At 38.0% G+C, this 24,826-nt stretch overlaps 1 protein-coding gene across 1 annotated transcript in view; it reads left to right on the top strand.

Annotated features, from left to right (window-relative positions):
* The first annotated feature begins 508 nt into the window (after positions 1 to 508).
* The window catches only part of RALYL (RALY RNA binding protein like), a 65,360-nt gene continuing 41,042 nt past the window's right edge, over positions 509 to 24,826 (top strand). Inside the window, exons 1-2 of the mRNA XM_035891427.1 lie at positions 509 to 576; positions 20,745 to 20,777. Coding sequence (XP_035747320.1) covers positions 509 to 576; positions 20,745 to 20,777 — 101 coding nt within the window. The remainder of the gene's footprint in view (positions 577 to 20,744; positions 20,778 to 24,826) is intronic.

The following is a 24,826-nucleotide window of genomic DNA, read 5'->3' as shown; positions in this document are numbered from 1 at the left end:
AACAACAAAAAGTATTTGAGGTAGGAAATAGATACTCTCATTTGCTTTTGAAAACTCTCTTTTTGAGTGGATAGTGAAGTGGCAGTTAAAGATCAGTGTGCATTTCTCTAGTTCCTAAATGGGAACTCTTCAGAACCATTATAGTCCTCCACAACAGAATTTGACTTGCGTTCATGGTTTGTCTCTACATCTAAGCTACCATTCAAGTCTCCTTCAGTAGCCAAAATGCATTATTGGCTTCAGCTTCCTGAGTTGAAACTCATGTATGTTCAAAAAATGTCAGTTACCAATAACTAACATTTGTCTTAAAATCCTCATGCATTACAGTAAGAATTTTTAGGAAAGTTTTATAGCATCAATTCAGAAGTGGTAAAAACTAGATAGGAATGCTGTCCATTTTCATTCTCTATTACTCATTTTCAGGGTCACTAAGGTGCCTTTGTAAACTCACTCTAACTTCCAGACATTTGGCTTACTAGTATGAAATTTGTTGCTTTCAGATATCAACATGGCAGGAGAACCAAAACCATACAGACCAAAACCTGGCAACAAACGACCACTTTCAGCACTTTACAGGTAAGTGAGATTTCATCTCAACGTACTGCAATTTAATTTTAATTAGAAAAACTATGGTAACCTGAAATGTATCTACCAAATATCACTGTGCAACCCATGAACAAGACAAAGGAATTTTTGTCCATTCACTCTTTGATGTCTGTATGAAATATAATCAAGCTCCTGTACACACTGAAAGGTTTTGAATGTGAGTAAGAGTCGGTACTGTAGTAGTGTCTGATGCTACCTGTATCTGTTGACTCACTCCAGAAAAAGGTGTTCTAACTTCTGTAATTAAAGACTGCCCATGTGATGCTTGTCTTAAAAAAACTAATTTATGCCAACTAGGAGTAAGCTCAACAAGCAAAATTCCTGACTGATATTTAGACGCAATGATCACAATATGCACATAATGCCCGTCTTTTAGTTGGAAACAAACACGAGTTTCTGTTTGCTGTAAAAAAATAAAAAGCTTCGGATATTTGAATGATAATACAGGCATTCAGAAGAACAGATAAAACTAAATAAGTCAGACCAGAATTTTATATTTTAGTGAAAATACCTTATGTTTTACTGACACTAAAAAGGTGGTCTCTGTCTTCTCAATATTCACATCCTGGATATTATTTGCCAATACAAAAACAATGCAAAGGAAAGGACTGCAGCTTTAAACTGTAAGAGTTATTACACATACAGTCTTGCTATGCTAAAAAGCTATTTGAAAAGGTTTTTGACAGTGACACTCCTTTAGGATGAAGTAGCAGAACACAATCACCTTGCACAGTTTTTGTTCCAGGGATGCTAAAGCCACTGGGGTTGTGCTTGGTGAATGCTAGGCTAGGTTCTGTAAGGCCCCACCCAAGTCCTCAGTCTGGAATTCAAGCTTTGAATATAAATATATGTGTTCCACTAAATGGTGTTTCTTTATTTGTTTATGCACTGGTAATTTATTTTTACACACACATCTCCTTTTTTCTTTTTCTGAAGTGAAAATGGAAGTGCAGGAGAAGAGAAGCAGACCTCAGGCCCATATAGAAGTGCAATATTTAACAACATTATAAGGAAGTACACAATAAAATTATAAATCTGTCATTTACCAAACCTACTGACAAAAAGACTGATGTGGTGATTCATGAACTGTTTATTAATCTCCACTTCTAGTACTACAATCAAGAAATTTTTTTGTTCTTTTTTTTTTAAAATTGAGTTCTATTTCAATTTTTAATCCTTATGTTTTATTGCTTGGCTATGGCCTCGTTCCTGTGACTTTTTTATTTGCAGGGTTTGGTGAAATAACTAATAATTTCAGAGCAACAGAACTGGTTTCTCATTGATTTCTGTGCCAAGGGTGAGCACCAATTTCTAAGGAGACTGGACTTCTTCCTCTGGTGTTCAGGAGGGCATTGATGGTCTTTCTCCTATTCCCAGGTGCCTTTTCAAACAGCTTGTGCAAATGTGAAGAAACCCTCACCTTTTTTTTACAAATCAATTAAACTTAGTGAAGCATTCCAGGTTGATAGGGGGATTGACAGAACCACATGCACACGTGCATTTCTGCCCAATAAACCTCACTTCTCATAAAAGTACTACAGAATTCATGCTCCAGATCCATGAAAGGAGTTAGGGCTGATTTCTACTGTGGCTGAAATGCAGATAAGGCTGGTTCTGAGAACAGCTCAGTGCTGACATCAAAGACACTTAAGCAGGACTTTTTCAAGCCTGGTCTTGTCTGAAAGCTTCAGATGGAAATTCAAGTGTGGGATCTCAGAATGAGACAGGCAGGAGCATTTTAGAGCCGAGTCTGTGTTCTACGTAATAGTAACGTGAAGTTTCATCATATAGTTCCCCTTAGCTGGAGTCATAGAAATATTATTTTTGGAGAAGGCAACCCCTGTTTTATTATTACTCTCAACTGCAAGCTGTTAAACTCTGTAGGTGTTACTGGTAGCCATAGTCTATTGTGTCTGTGTGTCAATATTTCAAAAGATCTTTGAAGATGTTCTCTGGTTTCTGGCACTTATATGAACTTCCACCTCTAAGCTTCTGAATGTTTTCTCATAAATACTTGTTCTAGAGACAAGATAGGGATAAGAAAGAGACCTGTGGAAAGTTCTGACAGAACTTTAAAGAGAAAAAAGATCTTAGATTGTGTCCTTTCATGGATCTAGTATAGCCTATTTCTCTAGAAGATTATGAGAAGCTTTTCTGAGCAACTAACAGAAGCCTTCATCTGATGGTAATGAAGAACTTTCATTATGTCAGTAGCTGTTAGCATATTAATATGTGAGGAGATCAATGGCTTATAAAGTTCTTGACAATGTTGAGAATATTTACTTATTTCAAAACATTTTACTGGGTCTGGCTGGGATGGAGTTAACTTTCTTCATAGAATCCCATATGGTGCTGTGTTTTGGATTTGTTACTAAAACACACCAATGTTCTGGCTGTTGCCGAACCCTGTTTGCACAGCCTCAAGGCTTCATCTTTTTCCTATTAGGCCTTCCTAATGAATAGGCTGGGGGTGGACAATACAACTGAGACAGCTGACCCCAACTGGCCAAAGGGATATTCTCTATCATATAACATCATGCTCAGAAATAAAAAATGGGGAGTTTTTTTCCTTCCAAAGTAGCTGTTGCTTGGAGACTGCCTGGGCTGCTTGTGGGAGGTAGAAAGTAATTGCCTTTGCATCACTTGTTTTTTTTCCCTCCTTCCTTCCCTTATTAAACTGCATTTATCTCAACTCCTAAGGGTTGTTGACTCTTGCTCTTCCTACTCTCTCCTTCATCCTGATGACAGACAAGGGTAGGGGAGTGAGATAGTGACTGTGTGGCCAGGGTCAACCCACAAGACAGAGAAAGTTAATCAGGAAGCAGTTACTTTACATTTGATTTTAACTAAAAGAGGCATTGGTTAAAAATTTTGTTATCACAAAATACTCACTGAGAAGAGGGAGGATTGAGAACAGTAGAAATAGGATAATGAATTTCAGCAAGGACAGAGTTCAATGAGGTCAGAGAACTAGTAAGTAGGATCTCTTGGAAAGAAATTTTAAGGACAAAAAGAGTGCAGAAAGTCTTGCATTGACTGCACTTAAGGTAGAACAGAAAACTCTCCTGAAGCAGAATTAGTAGAATAAATGAATAATACGGCAGCATCGAGTTTCTTTAACATCCTGAAAAGTGAAAAGGAATTGTACAAAATGTGGAATCAAAACCCCATGACTGGAAGTGAGTAAAAAAGAACAGCAGACTCATCTAAAAGGATGTCAGAAAGGCTAAGGCACGTAACAGTATAAAAGGCAACAAAAAGATTGTCATTAGAGTAACTTCCTCTGCTTTTTTACACTGCTATTACTTAGCAGGAAAGGAGAGCAGATAGTAGATGATAGAGAAAAGGCTACTTTTGCTCTAGCGAAAAGGTTAGTTGACCAGCAATTTAACAAAATCAATTTTAACCAGAGGGTATGGAATAAAAGAATTGGCTAACCAGCATTTGAACAAGTGAATTCAATGGAAATGGTATGATGAGATTCACCCTAGAGTGTTTAAAGGACTAGCTGAATCCGTGTGTGGACTGTTAGTGATTGTTGTCAAAAACTTATGGAGGTCATGTAAGGTAGAAAACCAGTGGGCATGGGCAGGTGTTATACTAATTTTTAAGAAGAGGAGGACCCAGGAAATTATCAGGTCAGCCCAGCTTTTATTCCCAGAAATGTGCTAGAACAAATTATTAAGCAATCAATTTATCAACACCTAGAGGATAATAAGATGGTAAAAAAAAAAAATCCATCATAGAATTATTGGGAGCAAATTATGTTGAAGCAATGTAATTTCCTTCTCTGATGAGATAGGCAATTTTGTGGATAAAGAGGAAACAGTAGATGTGCTATATGGTCATTTAAACAAGCTTTGACATTTACCACATGTGGTGTTTTCATAAGCATGTTCAGGAAACTTTGCTAGAAGAAACTGTCTTAAGGTAGGCATCCAATGGAAAAACAGTGACTGTATACAACATAGTATTAAGGATAACAACTATTGTTTATTCAGTCTCCTTTGTTGCAGATTTTTGAAGAGCATTTTTGGATATTTGAGACTCATTTAAGAACAGTTTTAAGATAAGCAAGCAGGAGTGCTGCACAGGGTTGTATGTTTTTATTTATTGAGAAGTGCTTGAGGCTCCAAACTTGTTCAAAGTACTCTGCATCTCTGAAGAGAAACCTGCACCACATTTATAGCCGGGTATGCACATGAGTAATTAATTCAGATTAACCGATATCCTATGATGTATTCATTTTCTTATGTGTCCAAGTTATTAGATCCACTTTTGCCTGGAATGGTATAAGAATATTGGTTCAGTTCAGGATCTTCATTAATTTTTTTTATCCTTTATAGTTTTATAATCTCTGTGGAAATAATATTTGATCTCCCTTATGTGAAATTTAGCATAAGCCTAAATGTGAGACATCTTTTTTTTTCAGCTATGGGAATAATTAGATGCAAGACAGATAAACGTAAATAATTTCTTCTTTGACTTATACATTCAGTCATTCACATGTCCAGGCTCTTCTTTGTTCTCCAGTTTATTATTGCACTTATAGTTCTTTTCACATCTTTTTGATGACTGATTTCCAAGCATCACCTCCTTCCTTCAAATTCAAGAACAGCTGATGAACAAGAAATCAAGCAAAGGCAGCCTGCAGAGATGAACAAGGAACTCCTGAAAAAATTAAAACATAAAAAAGAGGCATAAAAAGGTGGAAGTGGCAACAGGTAGCCTGAAAGGTATATAGAGACACTGTCTAGAAGTGCAGGGATGGAGTTAGAGTGCTGTGGGAGTGGGTCAATGTCATTGCGAGACCACCCAATACATAATAAAAGAACTTCCATTTTGGATTAAGCCTTAAAAATACTTGGAGAACAGAAAGATTTAGGCTTTGCTTCAGAAAGCTGCTAAACACATTATTAACTTTAAGCATACTCATTGAATAGCTACAGGTATACTTAGGGTAGTGCTCAGGAATCAGCTTAAATCTAACATAACTGTTAGCTCCAGCAGAATTCCTCCTGATTTGCGTTGCTGTTCAGTATGTGAGGGGGGACTTAAATCCCAGAAGATTCAAAATTGTTGTGAATTTCCTTTTTTAGCACAGCACTTCTGCAGAAAACCAAATGCCTGTCAAATCTGCATCTTAAAATTGTTTTACATTCTTGTTATTTGGGTCTAGCCTCAAGCAGAAGTTAATTTTACTGGCTAATCTTCCTATCTTTGAAACACAAGGTGAAGGTTAAAGGTGCTCACACAAATGTGTTAAAGCACTCTTTGGGAGCACTGTTGTTGTAAAATAAAGGATCACACTTTGTCTTTTTAATTTAGTGATGTTTTGATCTGTATTTCACTAAAGCAGTTCTGTGTCAGCTGGCCGGGGGGCAGCAATTTCTGCTCAGGGACTGGCTGGGCATCGGTCGATGGGTGGTGAGCAGTTGCATCACTTGTTTTTCCTGTTTGTTTTTTTTTCTCTCTCACATTGTTTTTCTTTTCATTACAATTTATTATTATTGCAATTTTTTATTGTTATTTTTGTTATTGTCAATTATTAAACTGTTCTTATCTCAACCCATGAGTTTTCTTACTTTTGCTCTTCCTCTCCCCCATCCCACCAGGGCGGGGAGGCTGAGAGAGCAGCTGTGTGGTGCTTGGTTGCCAGCTGGGGCTAAACCACGACACCAACATACCAAAGTAGAATCGGCCACAAATACTCTATTGTATCGGCATTGTGTTTCTCTACATCATAAAAGAATATTTTAACTATTCGTTGTTCATTTCAGTCAACAACCACGTTCTATGAGGTGTTAATTGTGTGGTCTGAAAACTTTTTCTCCATTTCTTCTGGTTCTTAACTCTGGAGATTGCTAATGGCTCCAGCCCCCATTGCTCCAGGGGTGGGCCTGAGCCCCAGGCCAGGCAGAGCAGAGCGGCCATGCACACACTGTCTGTGGCTTGTCTTGCCTTGGGATGGACTCACCATGTCCCCTCTGTACAGCTGTTAGCATGAGGGTCAGCTCAAAGTTTTCTCTGGCACCCCTCTAGCAGTAACAAAGATGAGAGGATTTGAGAAGAAGGGGGGGAACTTATTTTTGAGTCTCTTGAAATAACAAAAAGACTGTGCTACAGGCCAGCAGAACGGTGTGATTTTTAGTGACAGGAACATTAGTGCGGCTACTGCAGGCCCCACTGTGGAGGTACTGGGGGGGATCTGCTGGAGACCACATGGGGTGCAGAGGGCCAAAACTAGTGCAGTGATACTGATATGAGTGGGAGGGAGTTGGGAGCAAACTGTTCCAGATCACATCCAAATCTGTTTTCTGAGAAAACTAGTTTGTTTACCAAAGATGAACCCCTCAGGAGTGAACCAATATTTGTATAATGCAGGAAAGCAGAGGACTAGGATTTGGAAGCTAACAGGGAAGGCAAGTTACTCAGCACTGCCAGGATATCTAGTCACTTTCTTTGTCCTACACAATTTAATATTGTAGTTGACTTATAAACATTTCCAGAACTGATTTAGCTAAGACTACTCCTCCTCATGTGAGTTATTTTCACCCTTGCCAAACTCCAAGCTTCCTCATAAGGCCACAATAAGCAAAACTGGCCTTGCCTCAGTACCACATTTTGAATAAATCTCACATCCCAGTGAGGAGTTATTCAAGCTCCACTCCTCCCACTATTCCCATTGCTGGCTGGGCATGAAGCTGCTTAGCCTGGATTCCATCAACCTGAGGCACATCATGGAGTAAGACAATTAGCAGGATGGATTTAGTGGATGGATTAACCAGACCAGGAAATACTGAGGGAAATTGTCCCTTGCCATTTTGCCTTGGCTGGCCAGATCTCCTCCCAGCAGTGCTTGAGCTCCTGCAGCACTGACAGCCTATAGCACACGGTGGCCCTGGCAAAGGCTTCCCTTGAGGGCAAGTTATTTCCAAGCTGGTCTCTGAAGTTTCAGACATATGGTTCAGCACTCCCCGAGTGGTATTAGATACCACAGTCATTTTCCATCCCCAATCACTTCTCCGTGTAATGCAATTGAAATGTATATTCAGCATGCTTGATTTAACATGCTACTAATTAACCATATTAAACAGCCTTTACTTTCCAATTTTGTAAGTTGCATGGCCTCTGGAGGAAATTATTTAATTTTAACATCTAATATTAAATTACCGGGAAAAGATGCTCTTTTATTTACAGGGTATAATTTTGGTTTTGTATCAAAGTTTTATTTTTCTTTGACAAAAATACTTTATCAGTTTCCTCAGTACATTTTACTTTTATAATCTCCATCACAAAACTGACTGGATTATGTTAAGTAACTTGGATTTCCTTTGGTTTTCCAGTTTTATTTTACAGCAGAAGCTTAAAAAATTGGTTACAGTCTTTCTCTACTTGCTCTCTGCTTCTCAGATTTATTTTAAGATATCATTTATAGTGTTTGGTGTGGTTTGGTTTGCCTCTCAGTCCTCAGAGTCATCCATTATTTTGAGTTGTTTTTCTGAACACTCCTGTGTGCCCTTCATTTCAGGACAAAGTGTGAAAGGCACAGTGATGGACATCATGATCGCTTCTTCTTCCAGGGTTGGAGGTTTCTTGAGATCATCCCTCCCATTTGAAAGTGTAACATAAACTCAACAAATTCTGTGCCAAACGAGCATTACTACTCCATTTGAATGCTGCAGTATTTTGCATAATTCCTGCCGTAGTGTGTCATTGGCATTGTATTAGCAATATGCTTTAACCTACTGGCATATAATAAAAATAACTGCAGGTATAAGGATCTTTCTTGATTGAATATTGTCCTAGATTTCCAACAACTTGCTTCTTTATTCCTTCTTTTTTTTTTTTTTTAATGTGTCCATTTTTTTTAGTGTGTCTATTTTTATCACTGGCTTACAAGAGTCTAAAGACACAGCTCAGACAAGAGAAAATAAACCCGATCAATTATTTTCTGTTACTTTGCATTTGCATTAAATTATGATTATGCCTCTTACTTTTTTCTACACACTGAATGAAAAAAAAATCATTTATGCATATGGAAAATAATATTTTGATGAATACATCATATTAAGATTATATAGTGTGATACTCCTTTTGAATCAAAGTGCTTCCTTTTTACAGAAATGTATCTTCTTGATGCCTTTGATTACCTTCCTTTATGAAATAAGCTATTTTATTTCAGAGAAATGGAATGAATCTAAGATGAGTGTTGCTCTACAGCTCTTCTCCTCGACCTTGAAGATCAAGCTTCCATAAAACAACATTTCTAGGCGTGTTTAAATGGAGAGAATTTTAAATCCAGGAGGATACTGTTTACTTTCATTTCATCAAAGAACATTCTCAGTGATCACATTTATAGAATCATAGAGTCATAGAATGTTTAGGGTTGGAAGGGACCACTAGTGGTCATCTAGTCCAACCCCCCTGCAGTGAGCAGGGACACCACTAACTAGATCAGGTTGCTCAGAGCCCCATCCAACCTGGCCTTGAATGTTCCCAGGGATGGGGCCTCCACCACCTCTCTGGGCAACCTGTTCCAGTGTTTTACCACCCTCATTGTAAAAAATTTCTTCCTCACCTCTAGCCTGAACCTACCCTGTTCTAGTTTAAAACCATTTCCCCTTGTCCTAACACAGCTGGCCCTACTAAAAAGACGTTCCCCATCTTTCCTATAGGCCCCCTTTAGGTACTGGAAGGCCGCAATCAGGTCTCCCCGTAGCCTTCTTTTCTCCAGACTGAACAAGCCCAACTCTCTCAGCCTGTCCTCATAGGAGAGGTGCTCCATTTGAAGCAGTCATTACTGTACTGAAAAAATGATCATTTAGTCTGAAATTCTCACTTAAAATTCAGAACAAACTTCAAATTTTGCTTATGTTGAGAACTTAAGTAGCATTCTCAATTATATTAAAAATGTTAAAAGGCACAGATATAAAGCTACATCTGATTCAGTGATTCAGTTTCATCTGAATTTTTGTTTATTTTCTTTCAAGGAAAAAGCCCCATGTCAAATAAATAATATCAAAAGAATAAGAAAAAAAATCTGCTGATGGAAGGGAACACATGCAGCTCTGCATTTCTGTATTATGTCAGTGTAACTGCAATCAATTTGGTCCCAGAGATGTTTAAAGAATAGCCTGTTCTCTTATTATTGCTTTTTTTTTTCCTGATGTTTAATCTTCTTTCTTGCTTTTTTTCATCTCATATGAAACCTGAAGTAGTATACTATAGCTGAAGTAACTAACCGTAAAACCATCTTATTTTTTTCATGGTTTATACTCCCTGTTTATACCACACTGGAACAGAAAACCTTCATTCACAACCTTCTGATGGCATGAAATTATAATGACTCCTTTATTATCCGAGAATTTGTGCTGCTAATACAAATGAAAAAAACTTTGGCTTATAATTCAAAAAGTAAATTCCTAAAAGATCTGGAGCACTCATGGTTTTGCCTGCAGGCAAATAGAAACAGTACTTTTACTCATGCATTCAGTTTAAATCTTGACAGTCTGAGCCTTGTTCCTATAAGGTATATGTGAGATTTCCAACCTTTATTATTGCATGTCTTCTTACATTTGATTTAAGAAATAATCAGAGTTGGGATTCAGTCTGCTCTAACAGAAAATGTCTTTTGTAGGTATTCAACTGTGCTCCTGATAGCTTAAAAGGAAAAATGATAGTACCTACAACATATTAAATAAAGTCAAAAACTGATGTCATGGTCATTTTTCCACATTTGAGTTTTAGTGAAGCAGGCATCATAGAAACAGTACTGGGTTTTTCAACAACTGTTGTTTGGTAACTGTCTTATTAACTTTATAGAGGTCTTAAAAGTAAGGACATAGGGTTCATGACACAGAGCAGAGAAGGGCCTGTTCTAACATGGCAAATGAACAGTGGGATTCTTCATTTTCAGGAATTTAGTAAACCCTTAATTGCAGCAGTAATCAGAGCTGCAGGGGAAGACTGTGCTTCAGAGCACCACTTTGTGGGCTCGTAATTAGGCATTGGTTCTCACATAATGTAACACCTCTAATTGTATAGAAGGCTGTAATTCAGTCTGGGAGCTGCTGATGTACTGCAAGGGCACACTTTAGGTGGCTTACAAACAGCAATAGAAATATGATGCTGGTTTATAGATCTGGTATTTTGTGAATAAATAAGGAAGGCTGGATAAATGAAAGGCTGCAACTTGTTATATATTTTGAAGTCTTATGAATAATACCAGAAGAAGAGATTTAAAGTATACTTAGTTTAAGAGAAAATGGATTGTTAAGTAAGATTACAAATAGCATGGAAGTCTGTACTGTGTGCAGCACAGAGGGACAATAGCAACTTATTAATATGCAGTGAATTATTAACAATGAAATTACCCCACAAGTTTATTTCTTAGTGAATTCTGATAGTCCTGAAGTACACTGTCTGGAAATATGTTATCCAACCTGCCAGGACCGATAGTTAGATAGCGCTGTTGGTGCATAATGTCAAATGTAATTTTATTTTTTAATGAATAAGTTACAAATTGCATGGCTTTTTGGTACATTATGCTGCTGGTATTCTCAGAACTTCTGGCAAAGCACTGGCTATTTTACTGAAAAGTAACAAATGTATTCATAAATGCATGTAAATTTATTAGGAGTCCTAAGGAATGAGCAATTTATAATATCTATTGGCATAAAAATGTATGTTGTATTTTTTCAATCTTGCAAGAGTGAGATTATTCTAGGAAACAGCATGACAAACATGAATCATATATTGTCAGAGCAGTGCCCCTCCTTTAACTACTTTTAAGTGTTGTGGTGTCATTGAGGGAAAAGAAGATTAAGTTTCTACCCTTGGGATACTCAAAGGCAATGCCTGCATTAACCTTCATCTCTTTGTGGCTACAAATAGCCATGCAGTAAAGTAGTATTGATTGTGTGCATTAGATCAGTCAACACTGTTTTGTTCAGCCCACCCTGATGAACTCATTCCAGACGTTTTTAGACCAGTACATATTGACCTGAATGTTCTTATTCTGATTTAGAGCAGAAAAGGGTCAGGTGACATCAGCTTCATGCAAAGAATGATGAAAGCTGTCAGAAAGAGGACTTTTAAAAAGATAGCTAAGTACACTACTATATTTATTTCAAAATTCTTTCTTTTGTTAGGAGCATAGATTTTTGCAAAATTTAATGACTTAGCATATCAGAGGAAAAAGCAAATTAATATTGACAGCAGTGGCATGGAGTGAGTTTCATTCTCTGGAGTCTGTTTCCTTTGCTTACTTGAATAAAGGTACCAAACAGAGCATGTTTTCAGGTTGGGAAGGGGAACAGAGTTAGGAGTGTTCTTACCTGAAGGAAAATGAGTTCTTACTCTTGATTCTTGCAAGAATCTCACTTTGAATCTGAGCATTGATTTCTTCATCACTGGAAACATAATACAGACGTGGTGCACAGATTAAATTCAGTTTAGCTTCCTTATCACTCTGTTTGGCTTCAGGAGACTTCTCTTGGGTGGTGTGGGAAGAAACTATAGTCCGTAACGATCTAAGAAGGTGTTCATATGTAGAGACTGAATTAATTTCTCTCCAAGTCACAACTTAGTTTTTCTCAGACACACTTAACAACATATATCTCAGCTATGAGAATCCATACCATGGTTCATGTTGTCTGTGATTTATGGATTCATCAAGGAAAATACAGTGAGGTACAAACTATAATCAGCTACTGAAACTCTATTGGATATGATACTATTTTTTAGTTCTAGCTCTCTAAAAATATTATATTATATGATCCTCAAATGACTTGGAGCTTTTGTGTTTCCCTCTCTTCTTGCTGCCTAAATTTAGGCTACCCATTAATGAGGTTTATTGAAAACTACTTCCTTTACTGTACTTCCCCATGCCTCCCTTTCCTACCACAACCCCAAAACCCTTCCATCATCCCATGTGTTTTAATAGTAGTGCACTCAGTATCCAATATTACAAAGTACATCTTTACTGCTATATTGAAACCAACTTTTGCATATGCTGATTTATGTTTCATCCTAGTCTCTTGCCATTGTGAAAATTAGCATAGGGAAGAAGCAGTCTCTTTAAAGCACCTCCTCCCTGTATTGAAAGCTACCTTTCATTCAGTTTTACAACTGTCAGGTTTTAAAGATAATTCTGGGCAGATTATTCAGTTGCGCTCTGATAACTGGTGTCTGAAGATTATCTGTCCTATTAATTATGTGGAAATGAATGCTAGGAGCCCCTGAAACTTGTATTTATGTCAAGAATTTGATGTTTACAAATTATGTAACAAGATTCAGCTTTTGCTAAGAAACTAGCTAAATTTGGTCATATGCTACATATATCTGTAACAAAACTATTTTATAGATTAAGGCAGAAGAAATTAAAAGGGGCAGACCTTGCTTTATCTTGGGCTCACTTAAAGCCCCCCATGATATTGCATCTGGGTTTCAGTGGACAGTGTCAGCATGCTAGGTTAGACAACTTGACATCAGGTACTGTAGACAGTATCCTATGCTAAATATTCCCTGAAAACCTTTTCACAAGCAGAATGTCTTGGCACTACCCTATCATGAGCTTAGGCGCTAAGTAGAACTGGCTAAATAAAATGTACTTCATCAGTAATCAGTGATTTTTGAAGGGATTTTTTAAAAAAAACACCTTTAATATTTTTGCACATACGTTTTTGATGTCTGGACATATAAAATGCTTAAAAATCATATGATGTATATGCTGAGCCAAATATTCCATTCCTTTCACTTCAAAACTCTGAAAAGGATAAAGGTAGTTCCTTCTTGCAGTGTATTAAATGTAGAGTAACTGCATTAGTGCAAACCGAACCCTAGGGTAAGCACAAGCACTCAAAGACAGGAAAAGTTCCAACCATGCTGTCTCATGCAAGCCAACCATAATTTCAGTTTTCTGTATCACCAGAAATTAGATTGTATAAGATCTGCATCACCTACAGATATATTGGAATTTTAACTTCTTTAGGGTGAAAATTTTCCATAGAATCATAGAATCATTTGGTTGGAAAAGACCTTTAAGAACATCAAGTCCAACCACACCTGTCCACCACTAAACCATGTGTCTAAACACCTCATCTACCCATCTTTTAAATACGTCCAGGGATGGGGACTCAACCACTTTTCCTCATGGGGCTGGGGAAAACCTGATGCTTCAAGAAGTGATCTAAATTATTCTCAATGTTAAATAATTAACCTTGTCAGAAATCATAAGATATTAGAAAAAAATGGGTCTTTTTTGTCAGTCAGAATGAATATGTTTTGCAATACTTTCATAAGGGACTAAATACTTACATATGTTTAGGATTATATATAGTTCTGCATATAGAGATGAAGGTAGATGAAGGGATATTCTTATTTAAGTAAACCTCTGATTATCCCTAGAGTGCTTACTAGGGTAGTAGCTTACTTATTGAATAAATTCTTCAGTAATAATTAAAAGTTAGTTTTAGTAAACTCAAATATTCCAGTTGTTTGGAATGTAATGAAATTTGGATTAACTATGACGTGAAAGTAGTAGAGATGAAGCATGTGCTGATTTGAAGGACACTGCTGATTGCAACTGCAATGATTCAGAAGAGCTAAAGAACAAAACTGCAGAACAAAGGAGTGCCTGAAGTACTTCTGTGTGAGTTGCAACATCAGTTTTTACTGTAACATACAACGTACTTGTGTTATGGCATCATCTTGTGTTTCTCAGATAATAGCTCTGCCTCATGCGAGATGTTGGCACATGTCAGTAGTTAATATAGGCTGAAATAGAAGTTAACCTGAAACATCCCTGGAACAGACACTGGAAAGCTCCTGTGTCATTTAGGACCTCCTTGGCAGGCAGGGATTAGCTCCTGAATGCTGAAGACTTCTTTCAAAATGGGAATTAGATGGAACCAGCAAGGGATTACATGGCAGAAATTATTTCTCAGGAGTGAAGTATCAATAGTTTACAGGCACACTTATTTAGACTGGTAGCCTTTGTACTTGGTTCCTCCTGTGTCACCTGGTGTTCGTCCCAGACTTTCACATGCTGTGGCTGCAGTGAGCTGTTGCAGACAGATAGCCCCTAAAGTCTGTATATGCAGAAACCTTAGGTCTCTTGTCATGGAGCAGAAAGGATCTAAATGGCAGGAACTCTAGTTCCTAGATCACTAGCAGGAATCCCCAGAGTTGGAGGTGTCAGCTCCAGCTGATATTTTCAAGCTAGAAGTTTCTATTTCACAGAGGATGCTTGGAGGACCTAATAAACTCTACTTGATAGGGCATTTCCACCACTCTAAAGCTCCTTCTCATCTTTTAAACTCTTAATCGCTCTCCTTTTGACTCTCCCCATCTACCACCATCCTGTGATAAAATCTCTCCTTCCCTCCTAACCATTTACAATAATTTCTGTGACTTAAAGTAATTTCAGTCCAATTTTTCCAGATATCAGTAACCATTGTGAGACAGAATTAAGAAAGAAGCTCATTCTGCCTTCTGAAACTTCCAGAAATATATTTATAAATGTTGGCAAGTTTTTTAAGAAGCACTGTCATATTCTGGAATAAATAAATGTTAGACCAGCTGTAGAGAAGACCTAATTTGTCAAAAGTGTTTCAGAAGCAGAGGGTGTGGAGGAATAATTTACAGTTTTATGTCAACTTTTACAATTGTTCTTAATAAATTTAATAAGTTCCACTTCCAGCTGGTGGTTGACATTGCAATTGATGACTCTGGTTAGAAAAACAACATAAAGTATATTGTTTTCTTGCCTACTGCATCATATCAAATACTGTATTAATATGAAAATATAAGAGTGCCCTGGGATATTCTTTTCCACAGAGCTAAATGCTTCTGTTATTTATTGAAAAAATAAGAATTCTAGAACAAAAACAATACATCCCTCAAACCATGGATGGAAACTAGAGCTCTACAAACTCAAAATGTCATTCCTCAGGGCAAACTTATTCCTTTGGCATGATACCTGACTACTGGATAGAAGAAGAGATAAACAGGCAAGACTTAGCCTGACTTTTAAAGCTTTTGATATTGCTTTACATAAGAGTCTCATATTCAAGCTGGAAAAAATATGTTCATAGAATGATAGAATTGTTTATGTTGGAAAAGACGTTTAAGATCAAGTCCAACCATTAACCTAACCCTGCCATCCCACCACTAAACCATGTCCCTAAGCACCTTGTCTGCCCGTCTTTTAAATACCTCCAGGGATGGGGACTCGACCACTTCCCTGGGCAGCCCGTTCCAATGCTTGACAATCCTTTCTGTGAAAAAATTTTTCCTAATGTCGAACTTAAACCTGCCTTGGTGCAATTTCAGACTATTTCCCCTCATCCTATCACCCGTTACCAAGGAGAAGGGACCAACACCGACCTCACTACAGCCTCCTTTCAGGCAGTTGTAGAGGGTGATAAGGTCTCCCCTCAGCCTTCTCTTCTCCAGACTAAACAACCCCAGCTCTAATTACTTTGAAGGTAACATTTTGACTTAATGGCTTGAATGAAAAGCTTGAATACTCTGGATTCCTGTCAGAAGTATTAATTCTTCCAGCCCCCCCCAAAACTGCAGTCACTATTCATGGGGTTTACAGTCAAACAAGAAAATGCATGACATCAGCAACACACTCAGGTTATCCTCCTTGGAAATTCTGATTTAAAGATTGTAAACCAAAATGGTGACTCATCTGAAAAAAATTTGTTTCCTGACCATCACTTTCCCTCATTCAGGGTGGACAGTTTCATTATATTCAAAAGTCAGAACAAGAACCCTGACAAGTGCCTTGAATTCCACATGCTTTTCTCACTTACTCCTTAGAGATGGAATTATATGATCACCACAAGGAAGAATATATTGATTCATAACGAGTTACCTTGGAGAATGCTTGGCTAAAATCCATTTGCTTGTGTACAGTGCTGATATTGTTAGAAATGTTATCCACTTTGTCCTGTAAATAAGTTTGGGGAAGGAGATGCAAGGATTATTTAACAAGAAATTATATTGATTTATGTATCTTGGGTCAGGCCTCAGATATAAAAAGCCATCTCGTCTGTAATCATAATAGGACAATTATGCAAGGAAAGTGAAGTTTACTTTGGGATCTTCCTGATCATAAATTATTTGTTTACAAGTCAAAGAGGAATTCACATGCCCTTAGTCTAGTCACATTTCCTTGTATGCTTGTCTGCAAACCTTGAATAATTTGTCCATCTACATGTTAGTCCATGTCAAAGATGGGATTTAGATAATTGGCATTAATACAAGCAAACTTAGCAGCAAAGAAAATCATGAAATATACAATTAGGTTAATCAGATCTTGTAAAACATCTCTCCAAGACAGGTTGCAAGGGGTAAGATACTAAATGGGAAATTTCTAGGGTCCTTATTTTAAACACAGAGTGTGACAGTACTGTAGCACATCAATGCATATAAATTGATTGCCTACGCCTGTTTGGTTTAGAGTGACTGATATTAATTGAGCAATTTACATAGTGTAAAAATCCCTTTTCCTCCTGAAAAAATGTATCCATTATATGTAGATAAGAAAGTCAGACCTTTCAGGAAATCTTAGCTACTGGTTAGCTGCTACTGGTTAGCCTGCCTTCCTCCTTTTCAATCTGATATATTGCCTTGACATTTTGACAAACTGAAATTTTCTGATGGGAATACCATTTCAGGAAAGAAAGAAAAATCCTGCTCACTTCCGATTCATGACCATTCCTACTATTCCCTTTGTTTATTGTCCAAACTATTATTTCTTGTGCACTCAATATATTTTTGCAAGAAAGAAAATTTCTGTTTTAACATTTTTCCTGAAGATGTACAACAGCCCCTCTCACAGCTTACCAGGATTATGGTTTTTGTGATATCATATTTAATTACGCAAGACCTCCTCAAAACTCTGGAGGATTTGGTGTACTGTGAGCTAGAGAAAAAAAGTAAAAAATCTATAATATATATTGATAAATGTCACCATCAAAGATGATGTAGGATGTTATTTTATATGGCATTGCATTTTTAAAACCTTTATATTAATTTGCCGTATACTGAATTAACAATTTAAATAAAAGGCCAACAGATAATTGTATTCCTGTACTACGAGGAACACTTGAACTAATTTAAAGTAATGCAGCAAATTATCTGAAACCATTTAGTCAAATATACTAGAGAGGGGTCAAACCTGGGGCAGCACTATTTAAATCAAATTGAGTTCCATCTTGAGAATGGATTTCAAATAGATTTTTAATTGCGGTATTTTGTCCACAGGGCATTCTATCACAAACTTTTTTTTTTTGCAAGCAAAATCCATCAGAATATCCTGCATCAGGATAGTGCCAGGTCTCTCTTCTTTACAAAATTTCTGTATTATGAAGTATTTAAATATGTTCTGAGGCTTTGGGGTTTTGCTTGTTTTGCTTATAGTTAGTCTCTCAAGCCAAACACTGGGTACTTCCCAGGCCTGGCTCATTTCATTAAGCAGAAAAACAGGAAACAAAACCATAACACTTTGGGGGTTTTCCTCATGCACCAGAGAGAAGCTGCAAAGATGGTGCAGATCTTTTCCTGTAACAGTGTGATCCACAGCAGGAAAAGCTGGCCCGTGGAGCTGGATCGGTGGCTGCACAGAGCCTGAGGAGAAGGATGCAGCCCCGCACATGAAGTGCCCCGTCACCTTATTGATCCCTGGCAGTGCTGCCTAAGCACAGAGGATTCCAAGCTAAGCATTTTCTTGGTGCTATGAGGGTTTTGGTGTGCATCATGGCAGTCTGGGAGGGAAAACATTTGTGAGCAGCACTGGGACTGTTCTGGAGAAGCGTCCCCTGAGCACGGGGATACTCAGCTTTGGACTTCCACTGTGCTTCCAGGTACATGCAAATCCATCAGTGATCCCCTCCTCTTTTCTTTTACTTCCATGTGGATCACAATTCCAGAAAGAAGTGGAAAAGTGAGGTATAATCATGAGGACAACAGAAGAGTTACTATGTTTTGGATACATTTTGGTCTTTCCTTAAGTATTACAGAAGTTGTTCTTACCACTGTTGGAAACCTAACCCCAGGAAATTAAGTTTAAAGTACATCAGAATCCGACACTGTAAAAGGAGACAGGCTCCTAAGTTATTTGCATTAATGATTCTGGAAAAGAAGAAGTAAATGGATTACAAAAAGATGACATGCAGTATTTTTTAAAGACAAAATCATATACTCCTTTCAAAAGCACAGTGACAAGTACACCTTTTGTAAATACCCTTCTGGACAAATGGTAATAACTAAACTGCTCTAGTGGTTTGTGAGCTTTTTGGACAAACCCTTTGCTAAATGAATAATAACTGCAGATGTACTTGTTGGGTTTTTTTACAAAGGAGACCTGCAAGAAAGGTTTGTCCTTAAAACATTGGCAAATCATTTACAGTCCTTTTGTTTACAATTAGTCCCATAGTTTACAGTTCTATTTCAGGTATTTTGTTGTGGTACTAAATAGGTTTCAGGTAAGAGTGGTCATCACAAATGAAACATTCAGTTCCAGATATGATGTACTTTGCTTTGTCAGAAACACTTTTTTTAAAGTCTACAAAGAGGCATTAAGTAATTAAGTATTTTATTTGCTGCTCTTCCTACCACAGTACTCTTAGTGAAAATTACCAGAACTTTTGCATCATTTGCATGCCATGTAACTCTCAGAATAATTGAGTTGTAAATTTGCTTTAAAAATGTTTATAAAGGACCCTGAAGTCACATGCTAATGGTCCTAACAAGCATTTGATATTAGTAAACTCATTGCAGCCAGGACACATTACAAAATTAAGGGCAGCCAGTTGCAGGTACTGGAGCAGAAATACAGTATAATGTAGATGAGGATTTTTAAATCTATGCTGCCAGTGTGCAAGTTGGGGTAACTCCCAGTATCAATACAGGCTGGGGGAAGACTGCGTCCAGCTCTGGAGCCCTCAGCACAAGAAGGACATGGAACTGTTGGAACGGGTCCAGAGGAGGGCTACAAAAATGATCCGAGGGCTGGAGCACCTCTCCTATGAGGACAGGCTGAGAGAGTTGGGCTTGTTCAGTCTGGAGAAAAGGAGGCTACGGGGAGACCTGATTGCGGCCTTCCAGTACCTAAAGGGGGCCTATAGGAAAGATGGGGAACGTCTTTTTAGTAGGGCCAGCTGTGTTAGGACAAGGGGAAATGGTTTTAAACTAGAACAGGGTAGGTTCAGGCTAGAGGTAAGGAAGAAATTTTTTACAATGAGGGTGGTAAAACACTGGAACAGGTTGCCCAGAGAGGTGGTGGAGGCCCCATCCCTGGGAACATTCAAGGCCAGGTTGGATGGGGCTCTGAGCAACCTGATCTAGTTAGCAGTGTCCCTGCTCACTGCAGGGGGGTTGGACTAGATGGCCACTAGTGGTCCCTTCCAACCCTAAACATTCTATGATTCTATGATTCTATGATTCTAAGTGGTGCAGCTCCCCACAGAGACAGCAGTAACAGCAGAGAGTTGGAGAACAACACTTTTAATAACTGGTTTTAGAACTGGGCATGATTCTGGGTCTACCAAACTAGTGGCATACAGCTTCAGCACAAGACTGATTGTGGAAGACATACCAGAAGGTCTCACAGTGAAGAAGTCACCATATCATATGAATAGAGGATGTTGGAAAGCAAACTAAATGGTTGTGGAAGCCCTCAAATCAGGAAAGTTCCTATTCCCATACTAGATTTCATGTTTAAAGTTAAAAAGAAAAAAAGATTCAATATATTCCCTAAATCATGGCCTTCAAAAGAAAACATTTTGCATTAAACATGCAAAAAAAGGACAACGTATTACTTGTTCGTTCTAGCCTTTCCCTGTAAATACCTACACAAATCATCTGAATCTGTGAAATTTAATGGGCCTAGATGTGCTGCTTTGTAAATACTTGATTTTTAAACCAAAGTTCAGTTAGGTAAATGGGATTTTTTTTAGTTAAGCTCCTGGTATAATGGTTCAGGCCCTTCTATTGTTGATAAATTGTATATTAGTCACCAAATAAATCGGATACTGAGAGTGGCTGTTTTAAATTCATTGTATAAATGTTCTGAAATACAGTAAATATACATGTATTTAAAACTTCTGTTATTTACTTGACAGACTTGAATCAAAGGAGCCTTTCCTGTCCGTTGGGTAAGTAGGAAAATGTGTATTTCCATGGATATTTATATATTCAATTACCATCAATATAATTCATGAAATTATGCTGAGCATAAATATCCTGTGTCAACATTATGGTTATTTACTACACCTAAGCTTAGAAAAAGTAGTTATTAGTCAAAAAAGTCAGCAGCTATGGATATCTCCCTTCTTAAAAAATACTAAGTAGTATGTTTTGTCTCTATTGACTAACCAAAATTTATGCTATGGATATCTCCCTTCTTAAAAAATACTAAGTCTCTATTGACTAACCAAAATTTATACTAAAAGACATGTAGGAGTTAAATGTTGCATTGAAAGGTAAGTGGTTTATTATTTTGTTTTCACAGATCTTTCAGTCAAAAACCATTTCAAATATTGTCTATACCACTTGTCTAAGCCCCTGAATAAATAATTGATAGTCTCTCATAAAATAAAAATTTGTGATACATCAATTACAGAAATAAAATCAAATTGATAAAACAGAAAAGTATCACATTTTTAGCCTATTTATAAATCACTACACTGATTTAAAGCTATTGTCTTCATACTCTCATAACCACTTAAAGAGTTATATGGTCTATATATATTAAAATGATTAACTCATCTTTCTAAAAACTTATTTTTACATGTGACATAACCTGAAAAAAGTACTATTCTTTTATAAAATGTAAACTTATATATATATTAAAGGTAAGTATTTGTATTTTACTTCTGAATCTGAAGTTCACTCATCATGCACTGTTTTCCTTTAAGCTTCCTTCCTTAAAACTTTCCTGTTTCCTAACATTCTCACTCCCTGTTTTCATTCAGAACTGTACATTCTTTGCGTGTATTCATTCTCATTTTTCTTTGTTCACAACACCATGCTTCATGCTACCAAGAACATACACTGCAGACAAAATATCCCATGCAAAAAAGCCATTTAAGGATTAATTCTACCATGTAATTTTCAGTAGCTTCCAAACTGTTGTATTAACTGCAGATCAGAAAACTACTTTAAGTTCTGAAGTGCAAATTAAAGTTCACAAAGGAAGTGTGTTCTTGGGCTGTTCTTGGTTTGCCTATTTTGAAATGTCCAAATTCATTATCTAATTCAGTCAATTCCATTATTACTTTTCATTACTCCACTTTGTAACTTGTCTTTTGAGTTGTTTTTTTGAGGTCTCCCCTAATGTAATGAAGTGATTGCCCGAAAATCTCAACTTTAAGACTAAAAAAGAAGTCACGTTTCATTGTGGCTGAGGAGCAAACTTGAAAGCATAAAAATCCAGGAAGCAAATAAAAGACAACGGTAACAATTATATCAATAATAAAATAAAAAATAATAAATCCTACTTTTGCAGTTCTTCTCGTGATCTTAAGAACTGTGACAGCAATTTTAGGATATTTGGGGATGTCTACTTAGGAGGAAACGTTATGTTTATGCTTTGGGTTTGGGTTTCTTTCTAGATGAGTGGATTGGTGGCCACTGTGAAAATCCATATCACCTCCACATAGCCATTGTATGTGACTTTGTCACTAAACTGTATTCCTCTTGGGAAGTCTAATCTGAGCAAACAGACTTAGCCTCTTCCCAGAACTCCCCAGAAGTTTGTTGTAATGTACTTGAATTATTTTTTGCAAGTTCATAACGATAAAAAATATAAAAATGAGTCCCCACCTCTATGCTGCTTTTGCCTTTTACTGGCTGTATTTCCTCCACCCCAAAGGAGGGCTTTAGACAGAGGTTAGAGCATAGTGCTCTGAGGAGGGGCCCAAGCCAGCATCCACCTCCTTGGTACTGTCAGAGAGATGCTCCTCCTAGTCCTACAATAATTGGAGGGTTCATTTCTTTAGAGGATGAGCTCTTGTGCCAAGACCTATATCTAAGGTTTTAACCCAGACTGACAGCTGTAGCCACCAGGCTTTTAAAATACAGTAAATATTTGCAGAAGAAATGTTGACTTGGCCTCATTAGACTAACACATGGGTGCACTTAATGCCTCTTGCAGCCAGAGTTAGTCAAAACACCAATCTAAATTATTTTAGGTTGCCTACAGATTACATGGTCCTGCGCAGCAGCCTTTCATTCATCTATCTTCTGAAACAGAGATTTGTTTCCACATTTTCACTAGACTGCCTGTGGATGCTAATTAAGCTTTTTCGGTTTGTCATGCCTAAGCTAACAACTTCTTGGTGCTTTTCCATTGTTAATTCTTTTGGTGGGGGAAGGAAAGGTGAAGAGTGGCAGCCTAAGAGTTCAAGATTGCCATAGTTTCTTGAGCCCTGCATGTATGTGCAGTGCTGCAGCCTTCCCATGAGAGACCCAACAAGGCAAAAGTGGTTCTTAAAACAGTGCATTGTTCCTCCTCTCTCAGAAAGCAGCCAGCTACAGAGAGAAGCAGCCCCCACCTCTTGCTGTTGTAGTTTGTGTCTCAAATGCAGGAAGATAATAGCTCCTGTACTTCCTTGGTAAAGGGAATTCCATTATCCTTATTTCTATGCAAAGCATATAGCAAAGAAGAAAAATCCATGCTCCTTTACTCCCTGTGCAAGATAGAGGCATAATTTGGCACCAACATAGCAGTAACCTCTTCAGTGCAAGTCCAATGGTAAAAATTTGGAGAAAAAGTTGGTTGAGTATGTGAGCTGTTCAGATAAGAGTATCTGAATTCAGTGTTATGATTTTGGGCTAGAATACAAGGTTGAATTTGAAATACATATTGTCTTCCTTTGTCTCTTAGAGGTGAAAATGAGACCATTTCCCACAGCATTCTCCTAGAGAAACTGGCTGCTCATGTCTTGGACGGGCATACTCTTCACTGGCTAAAAAGCTGGCTGGAAGGCCAGGTGCAAAGAGTTGTGGTGAATGGAGTTAAATCCAGTTGGCGGCTGGTCACAAGCAGTGCTCCCCAGGGCTCTGTTTTGGGCCCAGTTCTATTTAACATCTTTATCAATGGTTTGGATGAGGGGATTGAGTGCACCCTCAGTAGGTTGGCAGATGGCACCAAATTCGGTGGGAGTATCAATCTGCTTAAGGGTAAGAAGGCTCCTCAGAGGGATCTGGACAGGCTGGATCAATGGGCTGAGGCCAACTGTATGAGGTTCAACAAGGCCAAGTTCTGGGTCCTACATTTTGATCACAAAAACCCCATGCAACACTACAGGCTTGGGGAAGAATGGGTGGAAAGCTGCCTGGCAGGAAAATTACCTGGGGATGTTGGTCAACAGCCGGCTAAACCTATGTCATCAGTGTGCCCAGGTGGCCAAGAGGGCCAATAGCATCCTGGCTTGTATCAGGAATAGTGTGACCAGCAGGAGTAGGGAGGTGATCATGCCCCTGTACTCAGCACTGGTGAGGCCACACCTCGAGTACTGTGTTCAGTTTTGGGCCCCTCACTACAGGAAGGACATTGAATCACTGGAGCGTGTCCAGAGAAGGGCAACGAAGCTGATGAAGGGTCTGGAGCACAAGTCTTCTGAGGAGCAGCTGAGGGAGGTGGGTTGTTTAACCTGGAGAAAGGACGGTCATGGGAGACCTTATTGCTCTTTACAACTATATGAAAGTAGATTGTAATGAGGTGGGTGTCAGTCTCTTCTCCCAAGTGACAAGTGATAGGACAAGAAGAAATGGCCTCAAGTTGCACCAGGGGAGGTTTACAGGAGGATTACTTTGGATATTAGGAAAGATTTCTTCACTGAAAGGGTTAACAAGCATTGGAACAGGCTGCCCAATGAAGTGGTTGAGTCCCCATCCCTGGAGGTATTTAAAAGATATGTAGATGCAGTGCTTAGGGACATGGTTTAGTGGTGGACTTAGCAGTGTTAGGTTAATGGTTGGACTTGGTGATCTTAAAGGTCTTTTTCAACCTAAATGATTTTATGATTCTATGAAAATAAAATCCTTAGGGAAGGCTGAAACATAGAATCATAGAATCACTTTGGTTGGAAAAGACCTTTGAGATCATCAAGTCCAACCTTTAAGCTAACCCTGCCATCCCACCACTAAACCATGTCCCTAAGCACCTCATCTATCCTTCTTTTAAATACCTCCAGGGATG

The sequence above is a fragment of the Egretta garzetta genome, unplaced genomic scaffold (assembly GCF_000687185.1).
Source record: "Egretta garzetta isolate BGI_Z169 unplaced genomic scaffold, ASM68718v1 scaffold793, whole genome shotgun sequence".
NCBI classification, from domain to species: Eukaryota; Metazoa; Chordata; class Aves; order Pelecaniformes; family Ardeidae; genus Egretta; species Egretta garzetta.
The sequence above is the reverse complement of the archived record's forward strand: the minus strand, read 5'-3'. Positions and strand labels throughout refer to the sequence as shown.